Raw genomic sequence first — 18973 nt, forward strand, 5'->3', positions numbered from 1 at the left:
CATATATGGTCTTTGATATGGTATCTAAGAAGTGTCAACCCGGGTAAGTACTGACTCATTAGAATCCAATGGTAAAACGTTAAATCACTTCTGAATCAGAGTGGCCTAGGGGTAAATTTACCTCGCATTATGTGCAGAAAAAACCAGAAACATTTTTTTCCTGAGTGGTCACTGGGCATTCTTTGTTTAATGTTTCCGTTTCTGATCAGACTATAATCATAGAAAAAATCAATTTTCCGAAAACCACGAAATTGGTTAAGCGCGTCGCGCGATCAGGCAAACAACCAAAAAAAATCTTAACTTAAAAAACAGTCAAAACCCTGAGAAAATGCAGTAGAGAACTAACATTCGAAACGTTTGCAATCGCCTGCAGGTTCGTTGCAGTTGAGAACATTTTGTAACAAAAAACTAGAGAAACAGTTAATCGTATTTGACAGATTTTTTTGCGATCATTTATTTGAAAATAGATAAACAAGATAAGCAAGATAACAAACTCAAATTTTATTTCCTGTTGATAATTTACTTTTGGTATAATCTTGAAAGAATCTTGTAAGACAATTTCTTAGCTTGTAAGAATCTTGTTACACAAAATCAAAGCATATTTTTCATGTAGCGTTGAGTGGCTGTGATTTAAAAAGCACAGAAGAATTTTAATGGAAGTATGTGACCGGTGCTGCAGTTGAAGGAGAAGGGTTTTATAGAGGTCAAAGTTATGATTGAATGATTGTTGAATGCAAATATCAAAATATAAGACAAGTTGCGGTGAAAAATGGTACAAAATGTAGAAAAAAAGGAGATTTCATACCAGGTAATATAAGATTTGAATGAATTCTAGGATGTTCATACGTAAAAACCAAGCAGTCACATTTACAGATATAAAAACCGTCACTTGAAAAATTTCCAAAGAGTTTTACGGGTTCATTGACCTTTTAATCAGTATATGAAGGTTAAAGCAGACGAAGAAAAGTTTTGTATCAATTTTCTTTTCCCGATCACCCAACGTGTTAGAATTTCAACCCCCCGGGTTGAGACCGAATGGTTAACTTGTAAGAACTTGCAAGTTTCTTGTAAAAGATGGTTAACTTGTAAGATTTTGCAAGTTTCTTGCAAAAGAGGGTTAACTTGTAAGAACTTGCAAGTCGAATGGTTAACTTGTAAGAACTTGTAAGTAGAATGGTTAACTTGTAAGAACTTGAAAGGCGAATGGCTAACTTGTAAGTTTCTTGCAAGTTCGTTCCGGTCGAGCACAACTCTTATTGGTTAATTCAATATGAAATTCAGTCATTTACCGTAGAAAGCGCGTGGGAGTTAGTTGCTCAGTTTGGATAACATAATAAAATTCAACCTAAGTAGAAAAAATGGTTACTTTTTGAATTTTATCAATTCAAGAGAGTTCCTTTTGCAATTCCATTAAAAAACTGTAGATCTCAATTAGCTTCAACGCGTTCTCAAAAATGTTCACAAAATATTGACTTTGATTGAATTTTCAAATTCATATGTCAGTGTTTTCTCAAAATAATTTAGTGGCCGTTCATTTTTATACTTTTTTATAATTTATTCACACTTTTCCAGATTCGATTTTTTTTCAAACATCCATTTACATTCATGTCTTGCAACATTTTATTTACGGTTTCGGGCGTATGTGTGTGTGTGTGTGTGTGCGTGTGTGTGTGTGTGTGTGGATGTGTGTATGTGCGTGTGTGTGAGAGAGAGAGAGCGTGTATGTGTGTGCACGCGCGTGTGTGTGCGTGCGTGGTGTGTGTGTGTGTGTGTGGGGGTGTGTGCGAATGGTTAACTTGTAAGTAACTTGTAAGTCGAATGGTTAACTTGTAAGAGCCTTGTAAGTCGAATGGTTAACTTGTAAGAACTTGCAAGTCGAAGGGTTAACTTGTAAGAACTTGCAAGTTTTTGGAAGAAAAACTTGCAAGGCGATGTATCGCCTTGTAAGTTTCTGCCAGAAACTTGCAAGTTCTTACAAGATAACCATTCGGCCTCGACCCGGGCCACCATTAAATGATTTTGGCTGACATGAGGATTCAATATACTTTTTCAAACAGTAGGAAACCATTATACAGGGAATTTTTCATAATAAGAAATATGGCCAACACCTTTATTTTGAACTGAACTATAGCAATGACTTATTCAGAACGCAGTTGCTTGATTGCGCGCCAACTGTTTTTTGCACATTCTTCAAATCAGAAACCGTAGATCGGTTAATTTTTCCCTACCAACACTGGCATAACACCTTCAAATTAAAGCGAGAGTGCCCTAGTCGATCTTCTACAAACCAGATAAACAAAAGAAAAAAATCAAAGATCAAAAATTCATTTCAAAAAATGCATAAACAAATTAGTTCAGCGCATGAAATTTGATTTTTTTTGTGTTGGAGTCCAATCACAACAACAAGGAGACTTTGACTTCGGCATAATAAATCGCTATATTTTAATGAAAAGGTAAGACGGGTTTGGATAAAATTACCAGGGACACTTGGTTATTGAAAATTAATCGTACGCTCCTGTTTTTCCTATGATAAATCTTATGTGCCAGAGTATTTGTTATATATAACTGAAGAAACTGCGGAACAGTTATCGCGTTGTTCAGAAAAAATACATTGCCCGGAGACTTATTCGGTTTAGTTTGTGTTGAACTACGTACCTAGCACCAATGCCAAAATTATTTGAACAACACTGGGCTTTTTTCTGAAATTTAAAGTTCCTGCAATCTTCAAGGGCTTTGAGTTTCGTCAAGTTCGTTTTAATTTTTCTAGTCAATAATTTGGTGCCATTCAAATCAGAAATACCTATTTCATGTTGCGAAGACTGTGAAAACCAAATGTGATAATGTTTACTTAATGTCTCGCATTGCTACTTGACAGTATATCTGTCTCTCAGACAAATGCAGGTTTTAAACTTAAATCCATTAAGCTCAATGATAAAACTTTAACTTGTCTTCTTTTTTATCTGATTGATCATATTTCGCCTGCTTTGTATTTGAAAATCACCAAAGTGGTCTTCTTAGATGGAACTGCGGACGTGGAAGTCTTCACCTTCTTCTCATTTCAACATATTTTTGGAACATCAAGTTGAAGTTTGCAAAGCAGCGTAATGCAAATCTATTAAAAATTATCAATGCCATTCTATACAGCAGTTTTCGTTTAAAACCGATTGGAATACTTACGAGTTTTTTTTCGTCTCATCTTCTGTAACGTTGGATCGATGTCGTATGGTTCATTGAAATGTAATGAAAAGATCAACTTAATATCATTTGAATAACCGATAGTGCTTTCCGTTTGCAACCTTTCGAAGAGATAAAATTTAATCATACAAGTTTCTATCATTCTCAATATGATTACCTTTTCAAATTGATTTACGATTTACGAGTTAAAGCATTGAGGTTGCAGGAATAAATTAAAATACATTTGGAGTAGTATAGAGATAATGATCAAAAAGACTCAAAATTCTTCTTCAAAACGATTTCGGTTTGGAGAATCGAGTGTTCTTTGTTTGATCATGTATGTTCTCGCAGATGGAATGATGCCTTTGTAGAACTTTTTACGTGTCATTCGCAATCTTCATAATGGGTTTGTACATGGATCAAATATGATTTTTTTTGGTTTCAAACTAGATTCTTAGATGATTTCTCTGATTTCAATTTAAACTCATATATCTAATGTCTTTGATTCCCTTCTCGTGGCCTAATCGATCGCGCCCCTTTATTGAAATTACTTACGCGGATCATATATATATTTTTTGATATCATACTACGTTGATAAATGATTCTTTGAAATCATATTAAGTTCATATATTTTTTTTTATTTCATACCAAGTTTAAAAAATTTTTGCGTGTTTCTAATATTTCATGAAGGGATCTGTTATGAAGCTTTTGGTTTCATGCAGGGGACATATATCAAAAATTTCAATCAAGAATTAACTATGAAATTTTGATTCATAGTAGGATCGTACTAAAAAATCGAGTATGAAATCATGTATAATCCTTGTATCAAAGAAATTTCAAACCATGAAGTTTTGTGGAATTGATAAATCATGGGTCCTTAACCCCTAGTTAAGAGAGAAACTTGGCGTTTGAAATACTAATTAATTTGCAAAGTTTCGAGGCCGATCTTGAGCATATTTGATAAGTAAACAAAAGAAGCACACATGAAGTCGGTGTGAAATCTTATGTAAACAAAACACAATTAAGTTTGCAAAGTGATCAAGTTGTCAGAAATAGTCGGAATCAAACTCAGAGGTCATTAAACGGAAGAAACTAAGTATGGAAACACCAGGAAAAAAATGGAACGGCTTGGCAAAAGCAATGATAATTTAATAAATAAATTCCCCGAAATCCCAACAATGCATCCTCTAATAGCCATTTTGGTGTGATAAACGCGAGTATTTATTCCCCATAAGTAACTGCAAGTTTGGGGTTACTGCTTAGTGTTTTCAGGAAAGATATAAAGGTTATCTTAACAAGGAAAAATTAGTGCTTAGAAAGGGAAACAAACAAAAGTTATGCTTTGAAGAATTTGTCGGCCAAATTTATTGTAATTTTCCAACGAAAAACATATTTGTTAGCCTCCGACGATTACCCACAGCAGGGGGAACACCAATTAAAGACAGAGAGGTAAAATTGTTGTTACAAACTATACTCTGTGAATAAACAAAGCAAATTGTATGTGAAAGAAAAAAACTTACCAATATTTTGTTTTTCGAATTGTAGAAAAGAAACTTTTAATCGTTAAAAACTGATACTTTTATGGTGTAATTCAGCAAGTGTTCGGCTTTTGTGCACAAAAATCAAATGGGCTTGAATCCATATTAAAATTAAGTAAAATAAAAAGATGGTTGAAGGGACACGCATGAAGAAATGAAAAAGAAAATAAAACGATTTGAAAAAGTGTTAGCTTTTTATTGCAATACTGTTTTGAATCCAAGCCCGGTAACCCCATTTTAGAAGAATTAGTGAGAATATCATTTCAGTAGTGTTTTGTATTTGTAGGAGAAAATTGGAAGAGATCTTGGGAACTAACGCATTTATTGGTTTGAGTTCTTATATTCAAATTTTGTCAGTCAGTTTGAATTCATCAGGGGATTTACGGTTAAATCAAAGTGTCTAGTTAAAATCAGAGCTCGGAAAGAGTAACACTACTATCGGTTTGGTAAATACACATTGTAGGAAATCATTGTTGTCAAGAAAAAGCGGTAACTAAAGTATTAGAGGTTGAAAAGGTCTAAACATTTGCAAAAGAGAATTTTTGGTGGAAAAAACGAGTTATGAAGTGAGTTCAATGTATGAGATGGGACTAATTATTGCCCTGAAGTGTTCTAGAGAATAGATTGATAAGTCCAAAAGAGCACAATGGCTGTTTGAAGGAATTTCTGATAGAGAGAAACTCAAAATTTGCAAAACCAAGCGTCCATATTTTTGCGACCCCCCCCGCAAGTCCTGAAAACCCTACTTCCTCAAGTCTGATCACCATGAAATTTTAACTGATCACTCCCAGGGCAATTCCCTACACATTGAGAAAAACAACGGGCTTTTTCCGGTACCCGAAACCGCTCTTTTGGCCTTTAAAGTAAACAAAGAAAAAGGCAGAAAGAACTATGTTTTCCCTGATTTTTAAATGATTGACAGATCATTAAAACACAATATTCTCAGAACCACAGGGGAGCAAACGTATTCTTGGGTTAAATCAGGCAAGATTTAGCAACATGAAAACGGATAAAACAGAGTGTATGTACTTGTATAAGAACTGTTGAACATGAATTATAAGTTTTGTTGCATCTTGAACTTATCAAAGCGAGTTGTTCGCAAATTTCCGGTCATTTTAGGCAAACATTTACTTTAGATAAACTACAGCGCATAGACAATATCCTACAACCACTAATACGCTTATACGTTAGGTCAAATTGTTCGAAAAGGAACGACACGTTACGTTTTACTGATAAAAACTGATAAGGTTGAGTACCCTTAAGAACAAGAAAAACCATCAGACGCGAGAGAGCGAGCCTGAGAGAAAGACTGACGAGGCTGAGAAACAGCAGTTCGTCAGTAAAAGCGTGAGAGAGAAAGCTCAAGTGGAGCAGTTGATTCTCAGAGGGAGAAAATTGTAGTTGTTTAGTGAGTTATTTGCGAAAGAACATAGTTTGGCAGTTGCAGTGAGTGAAACTGCAACGTTTTTCAAAATTGTTGATTGCGAAGATTATAAGTTTCTGGCCAGTAACATAGCTACTGGGAGGCAGAACTTATTTCAGTTATCGGTGAAAAGAAGTAGAGTGACGGATTTGTGGATACTTGCGGAGAGATTGATTGAATTGGTTTGATTTAGTGTGGATCATTAATTAGTTTTGATAGAAAAAATCCTTTTGATTGTTGAACTTACTCAATTAACTGTCTCTGGCTATAACATTATTTGTTGCTGGTATTACATATTTTGATTATTAATTCAATTATCTAGAGGGAATTTTTCAGCAGCCGAAAGAGCAACAATTTTTGGGGACAACACAGTACACTCCTTACAACAAGAGGAACTACCAAACAAATCTTTCGGAATTTTGATAGAGTTTTGGGCGCTAGCCAGTCCCCAGCTAGAAGCCTTCTAACGACAAAAATACAAAATTCTACAGTGGCGCTCCTGGGTGGGCTCTCTTGTTAAAAAGTCAGTTATTCAGAAGATTTGAATACGAGTGTGAAGAGAGAGTTCTGATAGACTTGCAACAAGTGCTCAAAGCTGGCGTCTTCCGACGCAGAGCAAGTCGAGGAACACGTTAACGTTAACGATAGTCAGAACGAGATTACAAGTTTTGTGGAACGGAGGAGATCGAGAGAATTTGAGCAACAGAGACAGATATTTCCAGGAGAGGGTAATTTTGGAAGACAGTCAGTGATTTTTCTCGGGACGAGGATCCTAACTCAGCGTAGTGGTGGAAGCACCCGAGCAGATAGATTGAGGAGCTTACTCAGACAGAGACGAGAAGAAGAGCCGAATAGAATAGCAGCAGAAATTGAAGCCTCAGAGGAGCATTCAGAGTGAAGCATTTCGGATAACAATGTCAGGTTTCGGATTAATGAAACAGTTTCCTTCGCCTGGATATGAAGTTTGGGAGGACTGGCGTGAGTATTATTTAGATGCTTGTGAAGTTTTCATGTGGTCAGAAGAAGAGGTGAAGAGGTTTCTACCAGACAAGTTGTGTGGTTGGGCTCTTGATGCTTTAAATTATTTGCCGCGTGCATTTTGGAAAACCGATCAAAGAAATCGTGCCTGGACTCTTCAAGAAACTTTGTACTTCTTTGATCTGAGATTGTCCAATAACCCACAATTTTATGAGGACGCGTTTGAGAGATACTTGATAGAGAAAGAGGAATACGAGAAAGCAGCTTTAAAGTATGAAATTGACAGACCAGTTTTTCCAAGTGACGTTGTTGACAGAGAGGAGTTACCGCTCCAAGAGCGGACTCCAAAATCAGACAAAATGAAAGACGTTCAAGTTAAAACCGATATCATTGTCAAATCAGTGATGTACGAAAAGACAGCAAAGATTTCTTCAACTAAACGTTGGTCTGCCATAAAAGCTGTAGGTTTCGGAGTAAAAGCAGTGCTTGACGAGACGCCGATTGTCAGAGTCGGAAATCAAGGCAGGACTACAGAGTTGACTGACAATTCGTCCGGTGTGGAGACTGTTGCTGATTCAAACGTCATTGGTGGCAGTCGAAATTTTGGTTCTGACGGAGAAACGGAGGAGCAGATTACGACAAAGACTAAATCTGAAGATGAACGGTTCAAGGAAATGATGGATCGATGTATTGCGCGGTGGGACATTGGTAAAAACATGAAAATTGTAGAAATGAGAAGCGAAGCACTCGAGGAAATTAATGACAGTGAGGTGGAGGACGATGGAAATTTAAGTGAAGACGATTTTAGCGATGACGACAGCTTCTTCGATAGCGACGATGAAAACAAATTTGAATGCATGGACGACGATGTGGTCTTTCAAAACATTTGTGAGCGGCATATTAACTCTAAATCGCTTGAGTTGACTACCAAAAATGGATTGACAGTTGGAAAACAGTGCTCTAAAGGGTTGATAGCCTCTGAATACATCACGTCCGATCCTTGCATGCCGTACTTTGGTAAATGGATAGATGTTGGAGAAACAGCTATGCCGCATTTTAGTGTTGCTCAAAAAGGTGAATTGGCCAAAGCGGCAGAAAATATTTTTAGTGGAATTTTGATTGCTAATATTTCGCGCCAGGGTATAGTCAGTACTGGGTCGCAGCACTTTGACCACATTAGTTTGACCCGAACGTCTGAGGATAACTTTGAGAAATTACATGGGAGTTTTGTATCTTTCCCAACAGACGGTGCCGATCGCGAAGCGACTAAAAGTTGTGGTAGCAAGGCTGCAAAAGCAAACTCGGATGGATTTCTAGAAGAAAGCAAAGAAGAAAAATCGGCTACAGCCGCGAAATCAGGCGGAAATTTTTTCTCCGAGAATTGTAGAGAAAACGAAGTTGATGAAAAAGACAAATTTGAAAACGAGGACTCAAAAAGAAACGCAACTGTTGGAGGCAGCGGTGATACTATACAGGAAGACGAACTTGTTTTTGAAACTTTGCGTCAGCAGCTAGCGCCTGAAATTTTCAAAGTGTTGGAGAATCGGAGCTTCGATGCAGAAATTGCAGTGGCTGATGAATCAGTTTTTGGTGATGTTCTTGAACATTCAACTGCTGAAGAATTAGTAAAGTCTTACGCCTTCATTAATGAGCAATATGGAAGTGGTGATGGCTCGGGTGATGTGGTTTGTGGTTTAGTTCAGATGAAGTTGGAAGAGCCAGATCGCCAGAAAAAATGTTCGTTAAGCTCGGAGACTCAATTACTCCAGTCGGATGAGAAAAAGTTGGAACTGAGTTTCTCCTATGCTGCCAATGATGGGACTCCTCAGAGCCATCAGTTTGAAAGAAGCGCAGTTGAGCAGTCACTGATGTTGGGGCAAGGCAGTGTTTCTACTCCAGAAGAAATCTTATTCCGAAAATATTCAACTAGCGAATCAGATTGTGAAGTGTTGGAAATCCAGAAGGGAAAGTTTGGTGACGACAAGTCAGTGTCGCTTTCAAAGGAAATTGATCTGGAGCTGAAATTGCTAATTGACGGAGAAAACAGTTTTCCGTTTGATTTTGGAGAGAATGTAGTGCCAGTACAATTCGAGAGTTCTTTTTCGAAGCAAGATAATAAACGGGAGCAGTCCTCGGATTCTGAAGTCAAGAAAGCAGTGAAAACCGGTCTAAAACAGTTTTCAATGGGCGTATTTGGCCGAGAAGAGATAGTACAAAATAAGAGGGAGGTGTCGTATAGTTCTTCTCCGAACTTGTTGAGGGCGAGTGACGATCAGAGAAGCGTGGATTTGGAGTACCCTGAGTTGTACAAGCTGTTGTTTAGAAAACAAAAAGTCAGTCGAAAGGAGAAGTGGAACAAACTGAAAACGGGGTGTTATTCGTCCAGGGGATTCTTGCGCAAACGAATGAAAAAGTCGAAGAATGAGAATGGAGGCGGTCATCCATTCAAGCATCGGAGGAAGAAAGTAGAGTTGACAAAGTTGGTAAAGTTGAACTGTCTTTGGTGAGAACTAGTTAGTCAAATCTGCAGCTCTTACGAATGTGAGTTATTATGCCGTACATTAAATTAGAAGCTCATAATAGAATCAATAAGTCTGCTGTTAATACTCAAGTGCATATGCTCTAAAGAAAAAAAAACTATTGGAAAAATATGGCCTGTTGGATTGCAATGTTCGGAATTGGGTTAAAATTAGACAGAGTTGGGGTTTTTTGTACAGGATTATTTTGATGGTGAGCTTCTTTTTGGCCAGTTTTTGTGTTCAAAACGATTGGTTGACTGAGGGACTCATATATATGATCATGCTTATATCTTCTAGTTATTATCTAACCACTAATCGGTGCTCTGGGCATTTCCTAACTTTCATTTACTTGGAGCTCTATTTAAATGGTTCACACTAACTTAGGTTCACTATTTTACTGAGAAACGCTCTGTGCAAAGGAGAGGGTGTGCTAGTCCTCAGTGAACAACGGATTTTTTATTATTCGGGAGAATAATAGTCTAGAAGGGAGGAGTGTGGAATTGATAAATCATGGGTCCTTAACCCCTAGTTAAGAGAGAAACTTGGCCTTTGAAATACTAATTAATTTGCAAAGTTTCGAGGCCGATCTTGAGCATATTTGATAAGTAAACAAAAGAAGCACACATGAAGTCGGTGTGAAATCTTATGTAAACAAAACACAATTAAGTTTGCAAAGTGATCAAGTTGTCAGAAATAGTCGGAATCAAACTCAGAGGTCATTAAACGGAAGAAACTAAGTATGGAAACACCAGGAAAAAAATGGAACGGCTTGGCAAAAGCAATGATAATTTAATAAATAAATTCCCCGAAATCCCAACAATGCATCCTCTAATAGCCATTTTGGTGTGATAAACGCGAGTATTTATTCCCCATAAGTAACTGCAAGTTTGGGGTTACTGCTTAGTGTTTTCAGGAAAGATATAAAGGTTATCTTAACAAGGAAAAATTAGTGCTTAGAAAGGGAAACAAACAAAAGTTATGCTTTGAAGAATTTGTCGGCCAAATTTATTGTAATTTTCCAACGAAAAACATATTTGTTAGCCTCCGACGATTACCCACAGCAGGGGGAACACCAATTAAAGACAGAGAGGTAAAATTGTTGTTACAAACTATACTCTGTGAATAAACAAAGCAAATTGTATGTGAAAGAAAAAAACTTACCAATATTTTGTTTTTCGAATTGTAGAAAAGAAACTTTTAATCGTTAAAAACTGATACTTTTATGGTGTAATTCAGCAAGTGTTCGGCTTTTGTGCACAAAAATCAAATGGGCTTGAATCCATATTAAAATTAAGTAAAATAAAAAGATGGTTGAAGGGACACGCATGAAGAAATGAAAAAGAAAATAAAACGATTTGAAAAAGTGTTAGCTTTTTATTGCAATACTGTTTTGAATCCAAGCCCGGTAACCCCATTTTAGAAGAATTAGTGAGAATATCATTTCAGTAGTGTTTTGTATTTGTAGGAGAAAATTGGAAGAGATCTTGGGAACTAACGCATTTATTGGTTTGAGTTCTTATATTCAAATTTTGTCAGTCAGTTTGAATTCATCAGGGGATTTACGGTTAAATCAAAGTGTCTAGTTAAAATCAGAGCTCGGAAAGAGTAACACTACTATCGGTTTGGTAAATACACATTGTAGGAAATCATTGTTGTCAAGAAAAAGCGGTAACTAAAGTATTAGAGGTTGAAAAGGTCTAAACATTTGCAAAAGAGAATTTTTGGTGGAAAAAACGAGTTATGAAGTGAGTTCAATGTATGAGATGGGACTAATTATTGCCCTGAAGTGTTCTAGAGAATAGATTGATAAGTCCAAAAGAGCACAATGGCTGTTTGAAGGAATTTCTGATAGAGAGAAACTCAAAATTTGCAAAACCAAGCGTCCATATTTTTGCGACCCCCCCCGCAAGTCCTGAAAACCCTACTTCCTCAAGTCTGATCACCATGAAATTTTAACTGATCACTCCCAGGGCAATTCCCTACACATTGAGAAAAACAACGGGCTTTTTCCGGTACCCGAAACCGCTCTTTTGGCCTTTAAAGTAAACAAAGAAAAAGGCAGAAAGAACTATGTTTTCCCTGATTTTTAAATGATTGACAGATCATTAAAACACAATATTCTCAGAACCACAGGGGAGCAAACGTATTCTTGGGTTAAATCAGGCAAGATTTAGCAACATGAAAACGGATAAAACAGAGTGTATGTACTTGTATAAGAACTGTTGAACATGAATTATAAGTTTTGTTGCATCTTGAACTTATCAAAGCGAGTTGTTCGCAAATTTCCGGTCATTTTAGGCAAACATTTACTTTAGATAAACTACAGCGCATAGACAATATCCTACAACCACTAATACGCTTATACGTTAGGTCAAATTGTTCGAAAAGGAACGACACGTTACGTTTTACTGATAAAAACTGATAAGGTTGAGTACCCTTAAGAACAAGAAAAACCATCAGACGCGAGAGAGCGAGCCTGAGAGAAAGACTGACGAGGCTGAGAAACAGCAGTTCGTCAGTAAAAGCGTGAGAGAGAAAGCTCAAGTGGAGCAGTGGGAGAATTTTGTAGGGAGAAAATTGTAGTTGTTTCTCAGAGGGAGAAAATTGTAGTTGTTTAGTGAGTTATTTGCGAAAGAACATAGTTTGGCAGTTGCAGTGAGTGAAACTGCAACGTTTTTCAAAATTGTTGATTGCGAAGATTATAAGTTTCTGGCCAGTAACATAGCTACTGGGAGGCAGAACTTATTTCAGTTATCGGTGAAAAGAAGTAGAGTGACGGATTTGTGGATACTTGCGGAGAGATTGATTGAATTGGTTTGATTTAGTGTGGATCATTAATTAGTTTTGATAGAAAAAATCCTTTTGATTGTTGAACTTACTCAATTAACTGTCTCTGGCTATAACATTATTTGTTGCTGGTATTACATATTTTGATTATTAATTCAATTATCTAGAGGGAAGTTTTCAGCAGCCGAAAGAGCAACAATTTTTGGGGACAACACAGTACACTCCTTACAACAAGAGGAACTACCAAACAAATCTTTCGGAATTTTGATAGAGTTTTGGGCGCTAGCCAGTCCCCAGCTAGAAGCCTTCTAACGACAAAAATACAAAATTCTACAAAATTCTACAAATTCTACAAAAATTTTTGCGTGTTTCTAATATTTCATGAAGGGATCTGTTATGAAGCTTTTGGTTTCATGCAGGGGACATATATCAAAAATTTCAATCAAGAATTAACTATGAAATTTTGATTCATAGTAGGATCGTACTAAAAAATCGAGTATGAAATCATGTATAATCCTTGTATCAAAGAAATTTCAAACCATGAAGTTTCTTAAATTATCATTTCGATTAATACTGAACCCAGAAAAAGACATGCAAAAATTTCCTTCGAAAATTTTCCTCATTTAACTTTATTTTGAGCTAATCTGCTGGAGCAAAATTATGTTTATTTTTTACAAAAAATTTTAAGTGGAAATCTGAAAATTTGCCTGCAAGCAAACGAGCATCATGGCAAGTTCATATTTTAAAGAATAACTTCAATGAATATCCCCGAGGAAATTTTCAAAACAGTTTTTTTGATAAACTTTTTGAAATTTCAATGAGTCAGTACATTTAACCCCTTAGTCACTCAACGCTTCTCTAATTTTTGTTCTATACTTTTTCGATAAAAGCCTGTATACAGAGAAAGAAAAAATACTGGTTTCGTTCCACAGTTTCTCACTTTAAAGCCTAATTTGGTCGCTGTTACGTCACCTGGTCAACATCTCATGAAGTTGGTTATTATAAAAACTCTTTCTGTTTCAATTTTGCTCTTCAAAGTTACGCATAAAATTATCTAGTAGATGAAAACATATAAACACATACGTTGAAAAATTGATAAATAATGTAAGTTTTGCGTTTCGATATCCAACTCTTTAACTGCGGCTGGGTTTGTGGACTCCCTTATTTGGAAATTCCTTTTTGCCCGCTTCAATCAACAATCCTTTATAAGATTGTGCAATTAAATACGCTTGTGGCTTGACCAGACGATGACCAGCCCGTTGGCACTTCAATGTGTTCAAACCGGGGTCGAGGTTTTTGGGTAAATTTTTGTAAGAAATGCGGTGAATGCGGCAAATTAATGTAAGAAATGCGGTGAAAGCGGTGAATGCGGTGAAAATAAATATTTCACCGCATTTCTTACTAAAATTCACCGCATTTCTTACAAAAATTCACCACACCGACATTTGCGGCAAATTAATGTAAGAAATGCGGTGAAAGCGGTGAATGCGGTGAAAAAAAATAATTCACCACATTTCACCGCATTTCTTACAAAAATTCACCGCGAAATTCACCGCATTTCGTACAAAAATTCACAGCATATGATTTCCAAAGTTTACTTAGTCTGATTTAAATTCACAAGAAATTTACAGCTGTTATTTCGTTTTTCTTCTTTTTAATTTTTGCGACGTACCTTAGAGTAGACCCAAACAAGGTAACTTTTGCCAGTTGGAAAAGGACTTCGGCATTGTCTCTCCGCTTCTAAAGCACTCATTGGACCCAAGGACACGTCAATCAAGTGGAAACAAGTATCTTCCTTGGTTTCCTCAATGTAGGTGCTACCATTGTAACACTGTGCCTGTTCTGCCCCGACCTCCAATTTGCTCACCCAAAAAGCCAGAAAAACAGCCAGCGGCAGCCGAAGCCGAGACTTGTCAATCATGTCTCTACTGAATCTTCGTTTGTAATTAACCTGCTAAAAAATTTTTATTGGCAATTTTGAGGTAGCACGCATTTTTCAAAAATCTATTTTCGCAGGGAATGGGGTTTCTTAGATCTTAGATCCCCCTCCACTTCGGTTTTTGATAATCAGAGCCACTTCAATCAAAAAGTTACATTTGTGCGTGAGTGAGAGCACTTGTCTTTATTTTTTGTGTGTGTTTGCTCGTGGATCATGATATCTTTTTATTTATAATGTTTGTTATGATCTTCTTAGCTGTAGCTCTTCGTTTTTCACCTGGTGTTTTATTTGTACATAAGGCTAATCAAAATTCTGTTAAAAGTGCCCCTGAACCTATTACAATGCACCATTTTAACCCTCTGTCCGAAAAAATCAATTCTTGGATCCTTTCGGCCAAGCGAAATCCCAAGTCTTGCGTCGTCTGACAGGAAGTGACCCAAGACTTGGAATTTCTCTGGTCAGAGACTCCAAATCATGATTTTTTTCTCTCAGCAGAGTGTGAACTTCTTAGCCTTATATTTGACCGCTGAATCAGGCCTGGGACCATCTCTGATTTTTTTTTCGGAATCAGAGCTGATCATCTCTGTATAAATGTTACGTGAGGGGGATAGTTCACTGGGATCCAAGTCCACTCATTGGAAGCCGTTTCCAAAAAATTTCTCTTTGGCATTTTGTGCAAAATGTTTTCGGCTCTGGGAATTCGCTCCGGGAATTCTTACATCCGACTTCAAAATTTCTGTTCATACCCATATCTAAAACTCAGTGCAATCCATACTGTTTCAGAATCATTTCAGAGAAATTTCAATTTTCAGTACTGATTCAGAAGGATTTCAAAACCAACTGTGAAGTGATTCTGAATTTCTCTGAATCATAGTAAAACTCAGAGAAAATATTATATATTCTTCTGAATCAGAAGGTAATTCAGAATGAATCACTGAATTAACTCTGAATTGAAGAAATTCTGCGCAAAATGTGACCTGAATTAGACTCTGACTCAGCACTGAATTTGCATTAGATTAAGGTACGGGAAAATTTCAGCGTTCTCATTGAGTATCCACCCGTACCTAACGTTCAGTATCAATCAGTACTGATTCAGAAGAATTTGAGATAAATTTTATGATTTACGGCTGATTTGGAAGGATTTCAAAACCAACTTTGAAATGATTCCAAAATTTCTCTGAATCAGAGCAAAATTCAGACGAAATGTTCTTTATTCTTCTGAATCAGATCATTCAGAAGGAATCATTGATTTAGCTCTGAATCAGACAAATTCAATGCAAAATGTGACCTGAAATAGACTCTGAATCAGTACTGAATTCGACTTAGAGTTAGGTACGGGCATTATATTTTCATTCTCCTTTTTGTTGAGTTTATCAGATCAACCATGTGCGCCGTTTGTTAATCCGATTTCAATGCGGGTTAGGCATCACGATTTTAAGAAGCGAATTCACTCGAATACGGAATTCGTCGGGATTTGCAAGTTTTGAGGATCATCTGCTCTCCGTTTGGGCTTTTTTGATGGCAGTTTATTGTCAGAAGTAGTTTATTAGTTGAAAAGGGAGGATTATTAGTTGTCATAATTCGACAACCACTGGTTCATTTTGATACTGATTGTTCATCTGTTGCAGCCAATAAATAAACTTGGAGAAACTGATGCAGCACCCGGTTCGAGGAAAAATCGGAAAAAATATGTAATATAAGCGATGAAAAGTTGTTTTTTAACGCAAATTTCGTACTTAAGTTTGCGGTGAAATGCCGTGAAATTATGTAGTTTCACCGATAAGGAAGTCACCGTATTTCACCGCCCTTTATAAGGGTTCGAACCTCTCACCTCCTGCATGTCATGCACTTCTTCCACTGTGCCATCTCTCACTAACTTCTAGAAATTATGTTTTGAAAATAAATCAAATTCACTCTACCTTCTGTAAAACATGCGCGGGGAATTTTTGTAAGATCTGCAGTTTTTAACGGTGAAATTCCGTATTTTAGCGGCGAAATTTGATGATTGTTTGAAAGTTCACCGCTGACTCTAGTGGTCAAGTTACATAAATTCACCGCTTGGAAATAACTCCCCATTAAGTTCACCGCATTCACTGCTGATCTCAAAAAAATTTAACACTTTTTTCAGAGCGCTGAACTTATGTAAATTCACCGCTAAAATCAGCGGTGAAATTATGTAACTTCAATGCTACCAGGCGCTAAAGTTTTATTTTCACCGCATTCACCGCCTGATTTATGTAATTTCTCCGCATTCACCGCTTATCTTACATAATTTTGCGTTGAATGGCGATGACACCTCGACCCGGGCATTAATGATAGAGTTGTCGAGCAAGACTTTTTATTGTTTTGCTTTTAACAGTATGGCCATACTAACTCACAGCATGGGGCTTGCTTGTATTGTTCAATTGATTGGATGAATTGGTTCGTTTTGTCACGCTTTTTTCTTTCTCTGTTTTCATTTTTTCTGTTTTGGTGCAAGGTTTTTAGGTGCTTTTTGGTGGTGTTTTCTGCTTGGTCTGTTATTTATTATGTTTCTGAATGCGAAGAGGTTGATGTCAGAAAAAACATATCGATCAAAGTTGATCAAGTGTGACTTTTTATTTTTTGTGCGGTCTGTTATTGTAAAAAAATTCCTCCCTCCAAACAGATGCTAAGAAATGAGACTATTTTCAGGTAAAAAAAAGTAGTCATGATTTATCTCGGCATATGATTCCGATTTTGATGATCCTTTGACATTTGTTTTGCCAATTCAAGTCTTGTGTAGCATTGCGTGTGGTTGATCATATACACCTGATATTTTATCTTCCTAGTTAATTTCCCTGGCAATTTTACAATTGTGGGTTGAAAACCAATTATGGTGTTGAGAACTATATTTTTCTAGGTCGAGGGTGCTAATTTCACTGCATCCGCAAATTTTCCCACTTGAGTCGAAAATCAGGAGTGCTTTTCATTTAAAATGGACGAACCACGACTGTCGTTTATGGAGTGGTCGCTTGACTGACTTTTACGAATATTTTTACTCATCAATTCGTGTAAAGGTTTCAACAGGTGAAATGCAAAAATGACTACGTTTCCACTTAGTAGAAAAATTCACATCTATTCTAACGTAAAGCGCGAAATCAGAGCTGAACAAATTTGGCAAATTGTCAGACGGAATTTGAATTCCGTATGGTTTACGAATTGAAGAACGAACTGAGTTAGACTTAATTTTTTTCCGAGAATAAAAATTTTACTGCATCAAAAGAAATTAATAATCAATGTGTCACAACATATAAGCAAAGTACAAATTCGTATTCATTTAATTTTACCAGGGCAAACATTGGACAACAAGAACTGATGTCAAAGTGGACACAGAATTAAATGTAATTTAAAAGTCTCGCTTATTTGACCTGGACGGTAAAAACCAATAATGAGACAATCCTTTATGGACAATGTCAATGATTTACTATAAAACTGGCTATTTTGCTTTTGTTGAAACCTAAAGACTGACCCACACTTTCCAGTCCTATTAAAAAACACATTGCACCTTATGCGAAAATTATTTGAGTAACAATACTCGAGAAAAACTCTCCTATAATTTCAAAAATAAGAACAAAGTATCTTTTCTTTATTCTTCTACAATCCTGCTAAAGGGAAAGCTTTGTTAAAACACTGTATTTCTGATTTGGTAATTGTAATACTTTAACTATTGACACTTTTTGAAAAAAAAGACTGAAAAGAGAATTTTGAAGGACGCCGAAGTTTCAAAACACTAATTTTTTCTTTCCCCAATCATTAAACAGATCTAACAAACTTCGTATTATCAATTTCTTAAATTGATTTTTAGTTGAGACGGCTGAATCCCGTTTGGCATAAAAAGACAATGTCAGTTAAAATCAAATCGAAACCTTGCTCAATATGTGTTAAAAAGAGACCTTCACAATGCTTTGTTCGTTTTCGCTATCTTATGTCATTTCAATTCAATCTTGGATCCTTTCTGTTTGCCCCCCCCCCCCCCCAGTACGTTATGCACCCCCCCCCCCCCCCGCGGAGCACGTGCCATTACATAGTAAATCGCCATGAATGAAAAATGTATGGTACGTGAGTCGGGGGGGGGGGGGGGGGGGGAGAGGGTTGCAAATAATATGCACACATGCACCCACTAAGATGGGAGCACAAACAGATAAGATTCTCAATCTAGATACTCCTAGTTTTGAATATCACGAAAAACTGGAAACATTCTTGATGATTTGACAATTAGATTATGTCCCTAAAAGGGTTTAGCTTCATTTATTTCCTTTCGTGGACATTGAGTCTGTTTTAAAATTGGGAAAAAAGATCTTACCTCGACCGACAATTTTAGACAATTAGAGTGATGCTGGCTTGGGAAGTGTTTTCAAATTAAACTGAAAATATTAAATTTTTTAATAAATACGTATACTAAGGACAAAGATTTCTGGCACCCTGTCACCCCGACCAGCTCTTGTTGGTGTCTGCATCGTCACAGCTAAAAATCATTTGATTCCTAAAAATTATGTCTGCTGGCAGTTGATTGACAGCTGCCGGTATCAAAAATAATTGCTCATCGCATGAAATACCATTAATAGACTGGAAAACCACTGGTGATATACTTAGT

General features: G+C 36.6%; 1 protein-coding gene across 1 annotated transcript in view; it reads right to left on the minus strand.

Annotated features, from left to right (window-relative positions):
* Window positions 1-18717, minus strand: part of LOC142345960 (uncharacterized) — a 41626-nt gene extending 22909 nt beyond the window's left edge. The window contains exons 1-2 of the mRNA XM_075398425.1: window positions 18683-18717; window positions 14092-14373 (exon numbers count right to left, since the gene is read on the minus strand). Coding sequence (XP_075254540.1) covers window positions 14092-14340 — 249 coding nt within the window. The 5' untranslated portion in view covers window positions 14341-14373; window positions 18683-18717. The remainder of the gene's footprint in view (window positions 1-14091; window positions 14374-18682) is intronic.
* Window positions 18718-18973: the final 256 nt, after the last annotated feature.

This window comes from Convolutriloba macropyga, chromosome 9 (genome assembly GCF_964194025.1).
Source record: "Convolutriloba macropyga chromosome 9, txConMacr16.3, whole genome shotgun sequence".
NCBI lineage: Eukaryota > Metazoa > Xenacoelomorpha > Acoela > Convolutidae > Convolutriloba > Convolutriloba macropyga.